General features: G+C 37.8%; 1 protein-coding gene across 4 annotated transcripts in view; it reads left to right on the top strand.

Annotated features, from left to right (window-relative positions):
* The window catches only part of UGT8 (UDP glycosyltransferase 8), an 86,442-nt gene extending 69,208 nt beyond the window's left edge, over window positions 1-17,234 (top strand). For all 4 annotated transcript variants that reach the window (XM_032858909.1, XM_032858918.1, XM_032858928.1 and 1 more), the window contains exons 3-6: window positions 8,894-9,036; window positions 10,534-10,610; window positions 13,509-13,728; window positions 16,640-17,234. In XM_032858909.1, coding sequence (XP_032714800.1) covers window positions 8,894-9,036; window positions 10,534-10,610; window positions 13,509-13,728; window positions 16,640-17,003 — 804 coding nt within the window. In that variant the 3' untranslated portion in view covers window positions 17,004-17,234. The remainder of the gene's footprint in view (window positions 1-8,893; window positions 9,037-10,533; window positions 10,611-13,508; window positions 13,729-16,639) is intronic.
* The last annotated feature ends 1,822 nt before the right edge of the window (window positions 17,235-19,056 follow it).

The following is a 19,056-nucleotide window of genomic DNA, read 5'->3' as shown; positions in this document are numbered from 1 at the left end:
AAAAATAATCTTGTTTATCTAACTGAAAGAAAAAAAATAAAACAATGCATTTGTTCATCTGTTTAAGGATGTAGATTACTCTGATCTTTCTTGATTTCTTGAGATAAGTAGTGAGCACCAAGAAGAGAGAAAGTCGTGTGTGTAAATTCACATACAAGTGAGGTGGAAAGTGTCCTGAGAGAGAACACCTCCTTCAAAGGAGATCAACAGAGAGGAAATATTGTTTGTCAGGACTTTGGTCAGTTACTGTGATGTGAGGAGGAAATCTCAGGCACCAGAGGGCAGGCTGTATCTGGAGGAATGAAAAGCCGATAAGGTGTCCAAACCTGATGGGAGATAAGGATAGAAAATTAGGTTATGGCCACGTCATTAGGAATGTAAACTCTGAAGATAGGAATTTTTGTTCATTTGCTCTTTGCTATGTCTCAAGTGCCTAAACTAAAAGAATGTCAGGTATGGTACATAGCAGGTGCTCAATAGTATTGACTGAATTAATAAATGGACTTTGAAACCCACCTAATTTATTGGGACACTATTTGATAGCCATGACCCCCCCCCCCCCAGCAAAACTTAGAACACTTAGCTGACAGCAGATTGTGAAGGAAAGAGTGTTGGGGAACTCACTTCTGTACCCTCTACACTCAGATGTACACAGAAAACACTTGCCTCCTCTTTCTGCATCTTCATCCTTCGCCTTCATTCTTACTCTGTTGCAAACAAGCATATTCAAATATCTTTCATTCTCCTGAAATCTCTGGATTTTTAACTTCCTTTTGTAACAAAGAAAGATTTAGATGTTGTTTTTGGGACTGATTTTTTTTCTTTTTCTGGTGAGATTTTCATTATTATATACCCAGTGGCTACTTTCCATCATGCCTCAGTACCTGGCCATGATCATAACCCTGGGACGTCCCAGCTGTGTGCAATTTCTGGAGGTTCTTCAGAACCTTGAGAACTTTACTCTCTTCAAAGTCAAATCAATGTTTCAAATTTTGCCTACTTTTCATTGTAACTGTAATAGCAAAAACTAAAAACCTTATGAGAAAGAAAGAAGATACTACAGAATCCCAGTGCAAAGGAACACACGCTTCTAGGTACTTAATGTCATTCTCCCGAATGCTTAGTGTGTTGATAAAAAAATCATCTTCTGAGATTTTTAAAAAGTAGAACCATCACCTTGACATTCGTCACTATATTGCTTCTTTAGATTAGTTGTGGCTTAAGCCTTTTGGATGATCTTGGAAATCCTTGAATGTTCTGAAAAACGAACAACTAGATTTGATCCTGCGTGTAAAACATTTTTTTTGGTACTACTTCTCATTTGTTTGAATGAGATTTTTTTCGGAAGAATCTCAAACGTGATGAACTGAGAGAAAATATCTTGGTGCAGAATGACTCCCCCCCGCCCCCGCTCCATTGTCAATGTGGCTATCATTTCAGTCCCTGTTCAGACTGTTGCTTATCAGACATCCTGTCTAGGGAAAAATAACAGGGTAATTTTTACTTAACATGGCACTTTTATATATTTGGTCTCATTTAATCTCCACAATGACCTTGTGAATATCATCAGCACTTTTAATGATGAGAAATCTGGGCTTGAGAGAGAATAGACTTGAGTGAGATCACATAGCAAATTGTGGAACTGAGGTTTGAACAAAATCCTTTTCTAATCAGATCAGTGCAAATGATGGTTGGTACATTTCATTTTGAATGGTAACTTTCATATTTATATCTTCAATGGCATTTTTTGTTGTTGTTTAATAAGTCTTGGTTAATTGTCTTAGCAGTAGCCAAAGATAAGTTTGTTGTCCCCTGATATTTTAAAAAAAAATTTATATCAAGATGTTCATTATTATCTTACCTACCGAGTTTTGCAGATGAATATTCCATTTTTCTGCAGCCCACCTGACCAAAGTGGGACATTCTTTATGTTGGGCACTTTAAAATGGGAAAAGAGGCCTATTGATGTGGGTGTTGGAAACAAGAAAAAAGGTCCCTCTTCTCCCATCGTCATCTCTGTGTAGGATTCTCTCACAGTCCAGGCATTCTTTGTCTCGGAATGGACGCGGTTGACAAAGGAAGCAGTGTTGCTGCTTTCTCAACTGTGCTGGTCCCCGCTCAAGGCTCCTATTTTGTGAGGAGAGAAGAGAGTAGGTTTGGGTCACAGGCTGCCATCAGGACAGATTTGATAGTAACTAACCAAGGCGACCCAGTCTGGCCCCAGGTCTCAGGGAGCAGTGAAAGATCTCCCTAGGGAATCTCTCCAGATTTCCTCAGCCCTCAGAGTGAAGCCTAGACAGGCCAGAGCTGGGCCTCTGCACTAGTCAACTTTTAATTAGTTCTTCTTTCATGGGTTCTGAAGTGATTATCTTTTTAAAATTGTTTTTACATTTCTGGGCTTGGGAGGTTTTCACATTGACCACAGCTAACAGGAGGCTTCTGTTTGTTTTTGGACAGGTGGCTAGGTATATAAAAAGGAGTTATCCAATGATTGTCTTCTCTAAGTTTCTCAAGATCTTGCTTTCTCCTCCTCTTTTTTTTTTTTTTTTTAATTTTGTTTATTAGAGAACTAGAGAGAGGGAGAGCAAGCAAAGTGGGGGGCAGAGGGAGAGGAAGAAACATGCTCCCCGCTGAGCAGGGAGCCCAATGTGGGACTCTATCCCGGATCTCCAGGATCACGATCTGAGCCAAAGGCAGATGCTTAACTGACTGAGCCATCCAGGCATCTCTCTACTCCTTCTTTTAATATTTTTCACATCCTTCATTTCTTGATATCCATCATGTCAAAACATGATGTAAAATTATTAAAAATTTTACACTTTGGGAGTGACTCGCTCCCTGCCCTTTAACTCTGGTGCATCTCTTGGCTCCTGTTCCAGCCCTTGTCCCGTCTCACAGAGCCTAGTTACTTCCCCCTGGCTTGTCCTGAACTGCTCTCCACGTTAGGAACAGGGTAGAGTGCCTTATTCTCTCTGTGACCAAGTCAAGGCATTTGGTGAAAAGAAATCTGGCAGTACTAGAAAACAAATCATTGCATATCCAGGTCATGATTATAACGAGTAAAGAAAGCAAATACATTAACATACAGTAGTGATTATGATAAATATGTTATCCACATTTCCTTATTCTACTTTCTCCCATTAAGGACCAAGACAACTTAACCATGCAAGAAGATAAAGTGATAATTTTTATTGTGAGGTTCTCTTTTCAAAAGCCTTATTATATATAGATATAGATATAGATACATCGATATAAGCTGTATTTTATATATAGATAGATATATTGATATTGATATTGATATATATAATACAGCTTTTGAAAAGAGAACCTCAATAAAAATAATATCTATAAAATTATAGAGTTACATTTTTATAATTATGTTAAATTATAAAATAAAAATTATCTATATATCCTACATAAGTATCTAGGTCAATTATTTTAATTGTATAAGAATGGAAATTTTCATAGTAATATAGTGAAGGAAGCACCTGCCTACTGCTGATTTCCTTCTTAATATTTGATTCATTATTGTGATAACTTCTGTCTCCTTTGGATTTGGAAAATGACCGAGTTCTTCCCCTACACAAAGAGCCCGAAATACCATAGAGATAGGCTCAGGGTCTGCACCGGTCCTGACGGTCAGAAGCCCTGGGAGCGCTCTGCAGACGCCAGACACTCGTGCTCCGTGCTTGCTGCGCCATCTAGTGGAGCAGCGTGCCGCACGTGCCCCCGCGGGTTGAGCATAAAGGACTGACTGCGCTGTTTTAAGGATACGGTGTGTGAAATGAAGTGTTTGTCCATGTATGCGCAAATCCTCCTAACCTGTGTAAGGAGTGGTACTGCTGGAAAATGGCGGTTGGGGTATTCAAAAAGAAGATTTGGGGCTTGTCGGTTGTCTACTTCCACAAATGCAGTTACTTGTAACCTCGAAGCTGTTTTTGAGCTCACTCAACACAGTAGAGAGCAGATAGGAGTAGAATAATCGATGACAAGTTCATATTAAATTCCTTTTGTTCGTCAAGTTTCCCCTTGATATCTATAAATCTCACAAACTTAGCAGTGATAAAATAATCAAAGTCACTAATATAATACTGCAGTATTTACTACTTTAGGGGCTGCAGTAGTGTGTCCCTCGATGTATTTAACAACTATAACCAAAGCTCTTGTGATTTTTAAAACTTAACAAAACACACTGTTTTCTAATTAAAGAAAAAAAAAGAGTTCTTAAAGAAGATGCTAAATACGGGAATAACCAGTAAAATCCCCAGAATGAAAATTGAGAGAAATCTAACACTGCAAATATTAAAATTTGTTATAACAGTCAATAAAAGTCTCTGGCCCAGGCACAGGAATAACCAGATACATAGATCAATGGAACAGAATGGAACTCAGAAATCCGCTGTGAGGGCGGAATTTTGCATTAATGAGGACAAGAGGAAATATTCAATAGTGTTGAGAAGATTAGCTATCCATAGGGTTAAAAATAAGAATGGATCCCAGACTCATTCTTTCCCCCCAAAAGAGATTCTGGATGATGAAAGGATTAAAAAAAAAAAAAATGAAACTATAAAATTACTAAAGGAAACTATGGATATTTGAAAGATAATCTTAATGTAGGAAAAGTGCTAAGTCAATAGACCCAGAAGCCATTTAGGAAAAGACATTTTATCCTTACAGCAAAACACAAAAGTTGGTAGAAAATTACAAAACATTAATACTTAAGGGTAAATACTGCATTCCTTTTTTTTTTTTTTAAGTTAAAATGGATTAAATTTTATGTTGACACCACTAACAGAGGATTGTGGAGACTACAGAGAATAAGAGATGAAAACAATTTGAATTTGTGTTTCTCTGGCTAGCGTGTGAAGCTAAGCATCTTTCCATGTGAATGCCATTTGCTTTCCGTCTGTGAAATGGGTGTTTCCTGAGGTGGTTTGTGAAAATTCTTATTATTTTGTTTTGGATATAAATCTTTTACTATGTATATTGAAAATATTTCTGCATCTACTTATTACTATTATTATTATTATTTTCGTTTTAAAAATTATCTTTTTTACTCTAGAAGTTTTATTGTTTTGTAGTCAGATCTCTCAGTGTTTTCTTTATGACTCTGGAATTTGTGGCTGGACCAGGAAGGCCTTCCACACCCAGAAACAGTAAAAGGATCTTTTGGGGAGTTTCTTCAAATACTTCATATATTCTAATTCATTTTGACTTTCTAATGCTCCTGCAACTCTTACATTAGTGGGGGGGATCTAGCCTCCTTTTTACTGTATCGATGGTGGGTGACTTGTGCCCACTGATGGAAATGCTCAGTTCCTGTGTAGACAGCAGTCTAGCTTACTGCCCCCTTCATTGCAGTCTCTTCTAAAACTGAACATTTCAGAGAGAGGACTCTAAATTCTGGAGTGCATTCTGATATCTAGAAGGAAAACTCTTCTTTCCCTGTACTTTTTCAAAATCTTCCTAGCCTTTCTTGTATATTTTCTTTCCCAGATGAATTTTAGACTCTGCTCTAGTTCCGTAGCAGTCCTCTTGGAATGTAGGTGGGGAATACATTGAACTTAATTTTATTAAAAAAAAAAAAAAATCTTCAGGACATTGATGTTTCTTCCTTCCTGTCACATGTTACATCTCTCCACTTACTTAGTTTTTCTTTTTTGTCCTTTAGTAAATTTTTCTTCATGTACATCTTGTGTATTTTGTTAGGCTTACTCTACTCTTAGATATATGTGGTTTTTGTTGATATTATAAATGAGGGTTTTTTTTTTAAACACTCTCTCTATATATATTTTTTAAGATTTTTTTTATTTATTTGACAGACAGATCACAATTAGGCAGAGAGGCAGGCAGAGAGAGAGGAAGGGAAGCAGGCTCTCTACCCAGCAGAGAACCCGATGTGGGGCTCGATCCCAGGACCCTGGGATCATGGCCTGAGCCGAACGCAGAGGCTTTAACCCACTGAGCCACCCAGGCGCCCCACTCTATATTTTTACCTGGTGTTTGTTAGGTAGCAAGGACATTCTAAAATACCTTTGACAGTGTTAAATATCCAGGATTGCATTGTTTTTGTTTTGTTTTACATTAAACACATTTATTATGAAGGTTATTTTTTTTAAGAGTTGTTATTAAATCAGTTTCACTTTATAATTGCAGAATCTTAAATTCCAGAAAATACTGCCTGAGTATATCGAGACAAGATGCCACCTGGGGCCTCTCTGCTCTTCGGAGAGCCAGGCATACTTTTCATGAAGTTCCTGTTCCCAAATCCTCACCATGAGTTCAGCAAATTCGGGATCCCTTCAGCCTCTGCCTGGTGCAGCTGTTCCTGCTGCCTGTCTCCCTTGTCAGCCAGACCCCAAACCCAGCCCCTCTCTGTTTCCATAAAACATCAGTCACACCAAACATTTTGTGAATTTAGGCTGAAGATGAGAGATCATGGGGAAGGGTTTCTGTCCAGGACCCCAGTCAGGCTCACTGTTTTCTTCTCTGACCTTTCGCATCTCCTCTTCCTCCAGGCCAGGGAATAACAGTTTGGAAATCACCTTCCCTCATTCTAAGCCAATTGGAGTCTTATCTTCTAAAATTGCTGAGCGCTTTTCCTGAAGGGAAGTATAATGAGTAAAATTTTCTCTACTCGCTTTCATATCAATAAAGGCTACATACTTGAATATATTCTTGTAAATGGTTAATGAGTATGGCTGGAAAAAAATCTAGAAAAATAGGTTAATGGATTTTATTTTGTTTCATGCAGAACAAAGAACAAACAACTTAAGTATTTATTGCATAGAGTCAGTTCAAACTCAAAGACCTTTTAAGTCCTTGGGAAGCAAATTTAAATAACATTATGACTGTAAGGGTTGGTATATCTGAATGTAAGCTTTTTAAAAATGGCATTGACTCTGAAGTTTTAATCTTTAGAGTACTGGACAGTAGGTGATAAATTACTTGAAGACAAACCATAGGGATAAAACGTAGTATTACAGTCATTCTACCGTGCAGCGTTCATATTGTTTTAAGTACATCTGGCTTAGGACCGTCTCTAAAATGAAAATTTTAAATCAGTTTGCTCTTGTTTCTTATTTTGAATCCACAGATAACACTGTTACATTTTCACTACATGGGATATTATTGGTCAGTGCAGTAGAATGTAAATTGAGAGCTTTATTAATAACCACAACCTGTTTTACCCATTCAGTAGCCAGAAGGGTGTACCTCCTTCCATCATCATCCCAGTCATCCAGTGACACTACTTACTAACTCATTTTGGACATAAAATGTGGCCCCCTCTTTCCTGCTAAGCATGAGTACAATAGAGTTGTTAATACAGATCTCATTAAGTGATAAAAGAAAAGGGGAAAAACAAAGGAAAGGAAGCCGTTGGTGGGGTGGGGGCTAATATTCATATAAATACTTGGTATGGAGCTAGGTGGTGATGCCCTTGTGATGACAGTGCTTACTGTGCAGTTACCATACCCCTCCCCCGGCAATAAATCAGGGTGTGTCAGAAAGGGGTGTGAAATGCAAAGAACACGGGTGACACTGTAGAAACTCTTTCATCTTGAATGACAGACCCGCAGGGTCCGTGAGACAGCTCACTCTTCACATAGTGAATACAGAGTGGGCCTGCCCCCCGTTTTCGTGCCTACATTATGGCAAAAGTGTTGTCCACAGACAGCACATTTGTTTTCCTTGCAGTGAAATTCTGTGTTCCTCAAAGTGCTGTGGCTCTATTAGTTTTCATATGGGAACCTGAAGCTCAGTGTCTTCGACAAAAGACTTATTCAAGGGGATGATGTACCATAAAAACAAGTTTGTGCCTACAGAATAAAACAAAGCAAGGATAGTATCCCTTAAAACTAACTGCTTTCATTTTCAGTATAAGTCAACCACACTGGCAAAAATCTGTGAATGTGTCTTCCTCCAAAAGGGCAGTGATTCCTGCTGTGTTAGAGTTGTCCCTCCTTAACCTCGGATCTGCTGTGGGCCGGCATCTGTTGGCTGTCTAAGGACAGGTTTGGAATTTAGCATTTTCCTGCACTGTGAGGGAGAGCAACCACTCAGAGATTTCCAGAAACCCTGGATGCCTCACTATAGAGCATGTGTGCTTTGTGTTCTCTGTGAGTCGGAGGAATATTTAGAGAAAGAGTACAAATCATTAGGCCTATGGATCTGCGGACCTGTCAGCTAACTTCTTCTCTTTCTTATCGTATGACACCGTATGACTCTTAGAGATGAAAATGATGGAGCTTAGACGGAGATAAAGCCAGCCCACTCCTAAAAACAAAAATCTTCCTGGGTAGGAGTGAGGGTGGTAGTTCATGTTTTTGTTTTATGTCCAGTCCATATCTTTCGCTTGTATCCTCATACAATTTTTTAAAAAAGATTTTATTTATTTATTAGAGAGAGAGAGTACACACAAGCAAGGGAGGGTGGCAGGCAGGGGCAGAGGGACAAGAAGACTCCCCGCTGAGCAAGGAGCCCAGTGGGGACTCGGGACCGGATCCAATCTTGACCTGAGCCAAATGAAAGCAGACACCTCACTGACTGAGCCACCCCAGGACCCTCCTCAAACAAATTTATCCCTGACTGTGTTTTAAACATCAGTTTCAGTTTTCTGACTGTGATCTCAGGCCATTAGACACTGATTTTTTGTTGCTACTTGTTGATCTTAACCAAATTAGCCATTCACCCTCCTTATTTCAGTTAGTGTTGTCAGATGAACTGTTTTAAACAGAAGCCGTTATTTAGAGAAAAAATTTATTTATCTCCGCTACTCCCTAATTGTTCAGGAAAGTTACCTGAATACTTCTTAAAAACTGGGCTCTTGATGACGCTGATTATGAACTATGTTGGCCTTTCATAAAATTAATTGCCGCATTTTGATTGATAGGATCTCCAGAGGTGGGTAAATGGTGCTAACGAACATGGCTTTGTCCTGGTATCTTTCGGAGCTGGTGTCAAGTACCTGTCCGAAGACATTGCTAACAAGCTGGCTGGAGCTCTGGGGAGACTGCCGCAGAAGGTGATCTGGAGGTAAGGTAATCATGCCCGTTGTTTCTTCACTGCTGATTTTCGGGATCTCCTTGCTTAGCCGGCAGGTCCCAGTCCACACAGCGTGCTGGCTCCCTGGCAAGATGAGCAGGATGCCCCTGACTTCTCATTCTGTTTCTTAGCCTGTTGAAATCTAGGGACGAATTTATGAGACTCTGTGATGGATAAAGAGAGAGATATCAAGCCTATATAGCCTGCAAAGAAAATATGATGCAGAGTGATTTATCCTTGTCTTGGGTGCATTTTTGTGTTACCTTCAGCTTTATATCCTGTTTCCTTCTCTTAGTTATTTTCATTTAAAAAAAATTGTTGTAATTACATGCATTTCTAGATACCTTCTATATACCTTCACATCAGTGTTGGAATGAGGTAAAGAATGATGGGTGAATAAATAAACAGGTAAAATGTTTCATGGAACTGTTCGTCCTTTATACATGCTTTTTTATTTTATTTATCCAAGATACTGGGTTTTTAAAAACACAGTAACTTGCCAGTTAATGCTGGTTAAAGCAGATCCATAGATTGCCCCCAGCTTCCTTTGGGAGACCCTGCCAACAAGTGTCCGTCTCTGGACTTCCCCAGCCCACCACGTAAACATCAGACCTGAACACCATGTACCGTGGATCTCTTTAGTCCCTGCCACTGCCCTTGGGCTCCACGGATCCTGCAGTGACTGACATCGTCCCCAGAGGTTCAAGCCATTACTAGTAGGGCCTGAATACTACAGGTTTTTCCTTTATAACAATTGTGTAAAGATTGGGTCCCGCTTTTCCTCTCTGAGCTATGAAATGGACACATATTTTTATCCCCACTGTTTAGGACTTCTTCTCTGGATGCCAGTGCGATTGCGATTTCCCTATTAGGAAAACCAGAAAGCACCCTTCTGCTTTGTTGAGGACAGGTTGTGTCTGCTCAGTTCAGACCCTTGCCACTTGTCAGATGAGTCATTAAGCATGTTCATGGTTTATCTTGGAAAGATCTTGATCTTTAAGAAACCGCTGAATTGTATCCTTTGCCCCACAGAGCGCCTGTCTCCGGGGCCAAGCTCGAGGAGAGTACTTCCTGCTTTCTTCCAATTCTCACACTTTCCTTAGGCTCTATCCACTGCCCAGTGGGGCCTCCCTGCTTCTTCGCGTTTCTCCTTCTGGGTCCTGCTGGAGAGTGACTTTCTAGAACAGGTTAATTTGGATCCTTCCCACCCCACTCCCTCATCCACTGTAATCGGGTGAGAAGAACTGAAGGAAAATCTCAATATAAGCCAAGTGCTTTTTGTTCGTTTGTTTGTTTTTAATCTCAATCAATGAAAATGTGAAAAAGAATATCAAAATTTTCTTGTTGCTAAAGCATGGTTTCCTTCTTAAAATATCAACAAAAGATCATGTAATGTTTATTTTAAATCTGATAATTTAACCACAGAGTCTATACCAGGAGTTAAGTTGGATTTTTGAAAGATTTATTGTCTGATGATGTACATTTTAGGTTTTCTGGAACCAAACCAAAGAATCTAGGAAACAACACTAAGCTCATAGAATGGTTACCACAAAATGACCTGCTTGGTAAGTCAGCTGCATGTAGGTACTTACTTGGCTTTTGGATCTGAATTGTATAAATGTGATTTTTGCATGTGAACATCTTCTCTAATACGTGTGTAGTTTATGAAAGAGTCGCCGTGTCATCCAGTGTCTCATCTTAGATTTCAAGCCAACAAGTCAAATCTTTATTTATTGGAAAATAATTTGTCAAGTATAGTCCTTTGTTCTATAAATTAAAATTTTTTGGCCAGTCACTAGTTTTAATTTTCTGGAAAATATACTTAATAAGCTATATAAACTGACAGTGAATAAAGTTCTACCTGATTAGACTAATCAGCTAAAGGTAGTAAAATTAAAACAATGAAAATACAGATTTGTGTTAGAATTTCATTACAGACTTATCTGAGAACTCAGAAGAATTCAAAGTTACTCATTTATTTGAAACCAAAGAGAAGCAAAAGGCCAAGGAAACATCTTTAGGCCAATAAACATCCTATCTTTGTTTGGTTCATCTGTTTAGATTTACCCTTAAGTCACCAGATATTTTTGAAACATTTTATTAAATAAACACGATTTATTTATTTATTGAGATTCTGACCCTCAGATGAAAACTAAAATAACAATTATGTGCATTTATTTTAAGATATTTGAAATGTATAATTTAACTGTTGGATAAGTGTAGATAATAATACTGTAATTTCATTAAATTTCTAGGAAAACATGATGCCATATTATTAAGATATTAAGGAAGTTATAAAAATGGTACTGAGTTTTGGCAATATTGGCCATCATCTGTTCAATAATACTAAAATATACCAGATTATGTAAGTGTCTTTAAAGAGTATTCTTAAAAATAAGCTTTTGAAAAGTATTTCTTAGAAGCTACAATGACATGTCCTAAAAACCAGCAAATCGAATTTTGTAACTGAAAAAGTGAGGTATGTAAGTGGCTCTATATAATATTCTTAAAAATAGGCTTTTGAAAAGAATTTTTTAGATGCAATAAAGTGACCCATCCTAAAAACCAGCAAATCGAATTTTATAACCGAAAAACAGCAAGGAATTTTCCTTATATAATTTTTTTCATCTAGTTCATTATATATATTATTCTGTAAATGACAAAATTGAAGAAGAAACAGGGCAATTTACCTTTCTTAATACTTGTATTTCATTTTCATTTTTTAAAAATATCTTTACTATTATGACTTCAGGTTCCATAGAAGGTAGAAAGAAGCAGGAAATTTAAATAAGAGAATCTTGACTGCCCGTTCTTTCAGTGCCACAGTGTGATACCATGATCTGAGAACATCTGAGCTGTTCTCAAGGGTTTTTTCGGAGAGGCTGTACAGCGAGGTCTAGCTACACAGTGGTTCACATCCAGTGGCCCTCCTCAAATTCATAGCTCTTCCAGGTTTCTCAGAATCTTAGTTCTCTACCTTTGCCAAGATTAGTGTCCTTTTTATCACCAGGTATGACTTTGTGGGTCTTCTTTTGGCTCCTCACCATGATAAGAAGATTCCTCCGGGATGAGAAGTAGGACCCGAACCACACTGTCTTTCCCGTTCCTTCCTTCCATACTCCTTCCTGCCCTCCACCCACCAGCACTGTCTCATTTGTCACTTCAGGACTTGGTAGTAAGGTTTTGTTCGAAGAGAAGGTTTTGCTGCTAAAAAGAAAGTTTGAAATGCACTGAGAGGGCAGGTCCGTTAGATGGGCTGAGTTGAGAAGCCATCTATAGACAGAGGTGACACTGAGTGACTAACCCTGCTAGCTACAGTGTGGGAGTGTCCCAGTGCCCAGCTGAGCTGGAGGTTCAACACCCAGAGTCCGTACCGTACCTGGTGTGTGAATATTTAAAAGATTTGTTTCTGTGAGCTTTAGTTCCTTTCTGACCATGGCACGTACTTTCCAAGTGCAGTGTTTCTTTGTCCTACACTTCTTACACAAGGCTTTTGGTCCCTTTTTGAAATACAGGCTGCTCAGGAGGATATCTGGGTTTGGAAATACCTCATTAATTTTGATAAATTATCTTCTTTTATCCCTGTGACAACTAGATGTTACATGATGTTCCATCGCTTACAACTAATTTTTATATGTGTCAGCCCCTACTTGTTTATATCCCCAGACTGTGAAATTGGACCCTAAAATTGTGTAGCACAGAAGCTGACATGACTTGAATATTGTAAATACTTTGTACTGCACAGTTTTCCTCCTTGGATAAGCACATAAACTCTTCATGGTCTTTAGGAGTCCAGCCCCACATCTTAACTTTTTTTTTTGTAAACAAAGTGTGTTTTTCTGTTAATACAGATAAATGCCAAGGCACCTGGGTGGCTGAGTTGGTTAAGCATCTGCCTTCAGCTCAGGTCATGATCTCAGGGTCCTGGGATGGTGCCCCACAAGGGGCTCCCTGCTCAGTGAGGAGTCTGCTTCTCTCTCTCTCTGCTGCTCCCCCTGCTGGTGCTCTCTTGCACTCGCTCTCTCCCTCAGATAAATAAAATCTTTAAAAAAAATACATAAAGAGAGGGATAAATGCTTGGGTATCCAGAAGTGGCTGTCTGTTTTTAGTAGAATGTGTTTGTACCCTGGTATTCTTGGCATTTCTTGCTTTCATTGACTTCCTATTTATTATTGGCCACTTAAATAGATGGGGCTAGTCAGTTGATACTTGCGTTTGAGGGAAAGTTAAAGCCATAAATTTTAGCTATTTAAAAATGGCTTTTAACTAATATATACAAATCAGTTCATTATTTTTTATAAGCATTTTAATTGATGTAGAAGAGGAATCAGTGAAATTATGCCTTTAAAATCTATATCTAAAATGTATATTTATTATAGGGTGGATTTTTAAGAGATTCCTGGAAGATCTCTTAGAATAATATACAGTACTGTAAGTTGTTTTCTTTTTTAATCCTTCTTTAGGGCATTCAAATATTAAAGCCTTCCTGAGCCATGGTGGTTTGAATAGTATTTTTGAAACTATGTATCACGGTGTACCTGTAGTGGGAATCCCACTCTTTGGAGACCACTATGATACTATGACTCGGGTCCAGGCAAAAGGCATGGGGATATTGCTAGAATGGAAGACTGTTACTGAAGGAGAGCTGTATGAAGCATTGGTGAAAGTTATCAATAATCCCAGGTAAGTTTTCAGTTAATATGAAAGCAAATGAAAGATAAATAGCACAGCATATTGTCAGTAACCAGTTATTACCAAGAAGTTGTCAATAAACCAGTTACAGAAATATCTTTTAGATTCCTGTGTCTGATGCTTTTTGTCCATCTTCCTGTAATTTGAAAAATAAAGGGAGCAATCATATAGCCAGCCAGGTATGACCTTGAATAATATTCTACCAGGATTTGCCAAATTGAGGGAGAAATTCCAGTGGGAACAATCATCGGGTTCCTAAAATGTGTCAAATTTTGTGTTCTGTGTCTCATTTTAATACTCTTAATATCTGTATGCCACTGTTTTCATTAATGACATTATAAAGATGAGGCACTTGAAACTCAGAGAGCTTAAGTAATTTGCCCATAGTTGCACAGCTATTAGAGTAGAAATTTAAACCAGGACTGTCTAATTCCAAATTTGGTGCCCTTTGTATTGACTGGTGCTGGGTTTCCCTTGGACGAGTATCACCAAAACACAGAGATTTATTGACTCAGGTGCATGACTAATCAGAATCTTTATTTATTTGATTTGGTTAAATATTTGATTTCTTGTGTTAACCCAGTTAACCACTGAGTCTCAAAGGGTCTGGAGAGATGAGTCATGTAGTTTTAAAACAACACAGCATCACACCAGTCAGAATGGCTAAAATTAACAAGTCAGGAAATGACAGATGCTGACGAGGATGCAGAGAAAGGGGAACCCTCCTACACTGTTGGTGGGAATGCAAGCTGGTGCAACCACTCTGGAAAACAGCATGGAGGTTCCTCAAAATGTTGAAAATAGAACTACCCTATGACCCAGCAATTGCACTACTGGGTATTTACCCTAAAGATACAAACGTAGTGATCCGAAGGGGCACGTGCACCCGAATGTTTATAGCAGCAATGTCTACAATAGCCAAACTATGGAAAGAACCTAGATGTCCATCAACAGATGAATGGATAAAGAAGATGTGGTATATATACACAATGGAATACTATGCAGCCATCAAAAGAAATGAAATCTTGCCATTTGTGACGATGTGGATGGAACTAGAGGGTATCATGCTTAGCGAAATAAGTCAGTCAGAGAAAGACAACTATCATATGATCTCCCTGATACTAGGAAGTGGAGATGCAACATGGAGGGTTAAGGGGGTAGGAGAAGAATAAATGAAACAAGATGGGATTGGGAGGGAGACAAAGCATAAGTGACTCTTAATCTCACAAAACAAACTGAGGGTTGCTGGGGGGAGGGGGGTTAGGAGAAGGGGAGTGGGGTTATGGACATTGGGGAGGGTATGTGCTATGGTGAGTGCTGTGAAGTGTGTAACCCTGGCGATTCACAGACCTGTACCCCTGGGGATAAAAATATATTATATGTTTATAAAAAAATTAAATTAAATTTAAAAAAATAAATAATAATAAAAAAACACAGCAGTATTCCCCATTTTTATATGCCATTCAGTTAATATTGCATTTCATATGACAGTAGAATTTTTCTGTTTATACCTGCACGGTATGGGTAAACACTGGATTGAAAAACATTGTCATAGTCTAAGAAACAACTGACAATAAGAAAAATTCTTTCATAGAAAATGATGCAGCTTCCATATAAAAGGCTGGATTCAGGTCCACTGAGGTTCATTTTGTTGCCTTAAGTGGGCTCAGAGGCAGCCTTCCTGCTCTGACCTGTTAAAGGATCCAGTGTCTTGATCCTAGCTTTGGCACTGGGAGCGCCGGGGTGCCTTAGTATGGGGATCCCTCTGTGTTCTGTAGCTCTTCTTTCAAAGTCGAGTGTTTTTCAAGACATGATTTTATGAAAAATGATAAGTATTTTACAGGCTTTTTAAGAAAGGTTTGTAAAATATAGCCCCAAAATGAAGTTTGTTGGGAGTGGGGGGAAGATACTTGCAGAGCTTCAGGGATTGGATTTGGTCTACAGAAAAAAGCAAAAGGTTGGATTATCCACATACAATCCCTCTGTCAGTGTTCTCTGAGATATAAACAGGGCCTAATCAGAGGCCATGCTATAGTCATACGTCACACTGCAATTAAACCCCAGTTGTGCAGTCTTCAAGTATACAGAGGTACTCTGAGTTCCGATTAACCATTTAAGAGGGTATTTTCACTACATATATACATATATGCATATATATGTATATATATACACACATATATATGAAATATATATACATATTTTACATATTTAATACATTTTTGTATTTATATATATATTTTATTTATATTTTATATATAAAATGAAAAAAATGTATAAAATGAAAAACTATATATATGTATATATATATGCACCGTATGACAGTTATCTGTGGATGGCTTCATAGTGGTGTTTCTCAACTCCTTTTCCTCTGTTGAATAAGTATAATAACCTCACACCTTCACTTAATGTTATTTTAAATCAGAGCAAAGTTAAATTTCATTGCTTAAAAAAGGTGTTGGGACAAAATTCTGCATTTTTCCTCATCTCTACCTTTTAGAATTTAATAAATATACACCTCTTCCTGGTTGAGACTCATTGGCTAATAGTATTTAAAAGCATAGGGAGAGAAGGAGTATGTGTGGGTAAGAGGTATGGTATAGCAAAAATAAACCAAACAAACCTGGGGTTTAGAGTCAGAAACACTTGAATCTGAATCTCAACTTTGTAATCATAATCAGGTCACTCAGTCTCTCCGAGTCGTTTTCCTCACTTGTTTAAAATTTATTTTATTGTCTTAACACAAGATACTGTGTTTAAAGCATTAACACAGTGCTTGGCACGTACTAGGTACTTAATAAATAATAGTTGGTTTTATTACTTTCCTCATTTTTAGAATGAGAAAGTCCTAATACTGAACCTTATAGCGACATGATATTCTGTGTTCTGCCTCTCCGCTCCATAGCTACCGTCAGAGGGCCCAGAAGCTTTCAGAAATCCACAAGGATCAGCCTGGTCACCCTGTCAATCGGACTGTCTATTGGATAGATTACATTCTTCGTCACAACGGAGCCCATCACCTACGTGCCGCTGTCCATCAAATCTCTTTCTGTCAGTATTTTTTACTGGATATAGCCTTCGTGCTTTTGCTTGGTGCTGCCTTGTTCTACTTTTTCTTGTCCTCGGTGACAAAATTTATCTACAGAAAAATCAAAAGTTTGTGGTCTAGAAATAAGCATAGCACAGTTAATGGACATTACCATAATGGAATCCTCAATGGCAAGTACAAAAGAAATGGCCATATTAAACATGAAAAGAAGGTGAAATGAGCCAACAGCCCACAGGATAGTAACAGATCTGTTCAGTCATTCAACTTTTATCACTATAATTTAGTCTAACAACTACTAAAAGTTAAATGTCAGTAAACAATTCTAACACTCCGTTTGTTACCTGATCTTACTAACAAAATTCTGTGGAATTAAGATGGCTGTAAAAAGCACAAACCTAAAATGCAAAAATGTATCTTATTCGAATACTGATACAGAGAATTTTGGCACTGAGCCTTTTAGAAGCCTTAATTATTTAAAAATCAATTAAGTGACCGTGTCAGACCTTAATTTTGAATCTTGATACGTGTGTGTCCCAGATGAGGAATGGTTTCTTTTCTTTGAAGATTTGTTTGTTTGCGTGTATGTGTGTATGTATGTGTGTTTCCTAATTAAGAGAATTTTTAGGTAGCTGCTTGGCATATTTGTTGAAGGTACAACACATTCAAGAATGAATTTGAAAGGCTCCAAATGTTTCTTTTCTAGAATTTAATATATGTGAACTCAGAACACTTTACCACAAAAGAACACTTTTCCCTCAAAACTGAATGCAGTGAAAGAAAATGAAAAGATACATGGCACCGTTTTTATACTCTTTTGTTTTTTTTTTTGTTTTGTTTTGCCTTTTTGTTTTTGTTTTCTTTTTCTTATAGGCTGTGGACCCTTCTGGGGGAAAAATACATGCAATTAAGTAAACTTATAAATCGGTTGTCACATTTTACTTTTGTTTTCCCCCTACCAATAATTTGCCTCTGAAAGAATTTTGTAGTTTTTTTTATTTCATTTTAATGAATAACTTTGTGTTAAATGTGTAATTAAGATAAAGCTACAAAACTCTGACTTTGGTTCAAAGTACTGAAGATTATTGCTTTTGTGGCATCTTTAAACAGGGCCGTTATTTGAATGTTTTTGTAACTGATGGATTTTTTATAATGTAATTTTTGAATGTTCAGGTGTTATCTTTCCAAAGTTTTAACTTAAAAAACATGCTCTTCATCCTTTTTGTTGTCTGGGCCACACAATCCATATTACGTAGGTGCCAACATTTAATTAAATGGGACATTTACAGTTCTCCCTATTGGTACCTTCTTTGAGAGGTTTGAGATTCTGTTAACAGATAGACTTTACCGGTTTCGCAGAAGTGACAGAGAAATTGTATCTCTTGCTTGTGAAAATGAGTTTCTACTTCCCTCTTCACTTCTTCATGCCCCACCTCAGTAGAGTTTTCAAGTCACTGTGGCTGACATGGAACAGTGACAGTGTTCACTGGAGAATAAGGACGCACGTCACAGACATAAAATCAGGACCTCCCGGCTGAACCATTCACTAGTTGGCAACTATGAGTTTATTCCATGTCATTCTGTTTACTTAGCATTTGCACTACACGTGTTGAGTGTATGCTTATTTATTCGTAGTTGGAGATCCCATGTCTGACAGCTGAGAGTAGAAACATACATTCACCTAATGACATTCACTAACATGGGAAGAGTTGTGAAAATTCTAGAATGCTGTAAATCCTTGTCATACACTATGACATACAACTTCATTACACTCCCACCAGGAGCCACTCTCCTCTACTTAGAAATAATGTCACAAATAGTTTTCTAATGTACAATGCAGACAGACGTACTGCTCTCTGAATACTTGAAGAAATGGTATAATACATATAAGTCTATTAGTTATACCTTTTCACAATCTTATCGTTATGTTGCCGTTAAAAGGGAAAAAAGGCACAGGCAATGAATGGTGGGATGGGAACAGGCTTAGAGTGTATGAATGAGTTGACTTTACTTTTTTGGAATTGGATGAAGTTGACAGTAGGCACTCAATGGATGATTAAGCATAAATTAATCTCCACTGTGATAAAAACTTAAACAATAAACATGATTTAAAATAGAGAAATGTTGTTGGAATAAAATTTTTATTCAGATTATATTTCACAATAATATGTATATCCATTATAAACATGTTTCTGAGACATGTTTCCCAACTTTTATATGTGTATATGAGTGTAAAAAACAAAATGTTACGTGGGAATTTTTTTATTACTATTAAA

This window comes from Lontra canadensis, unplaced genomic scaffold, assembly GCF_010015895.1.
Source record: "Lontra canadensis isolate GAN:19392208 unplaced genomic scaffold, GSC_riverotter_1.0 scaffold1, whole genome shotgun sequence".
In the NCBI taxonomy this organism is placed as follows: domain Eukaryota; kingdom Metazoa; phylum Chordata; class Mammalia; order Carnivora; family Mustelidae; genus Lontra; species Lontra canadensis.
Note: the sequence above shows the minus strand (reverse complement) of the source record. Positions and strands in the feature narration are given on the sequence as shown.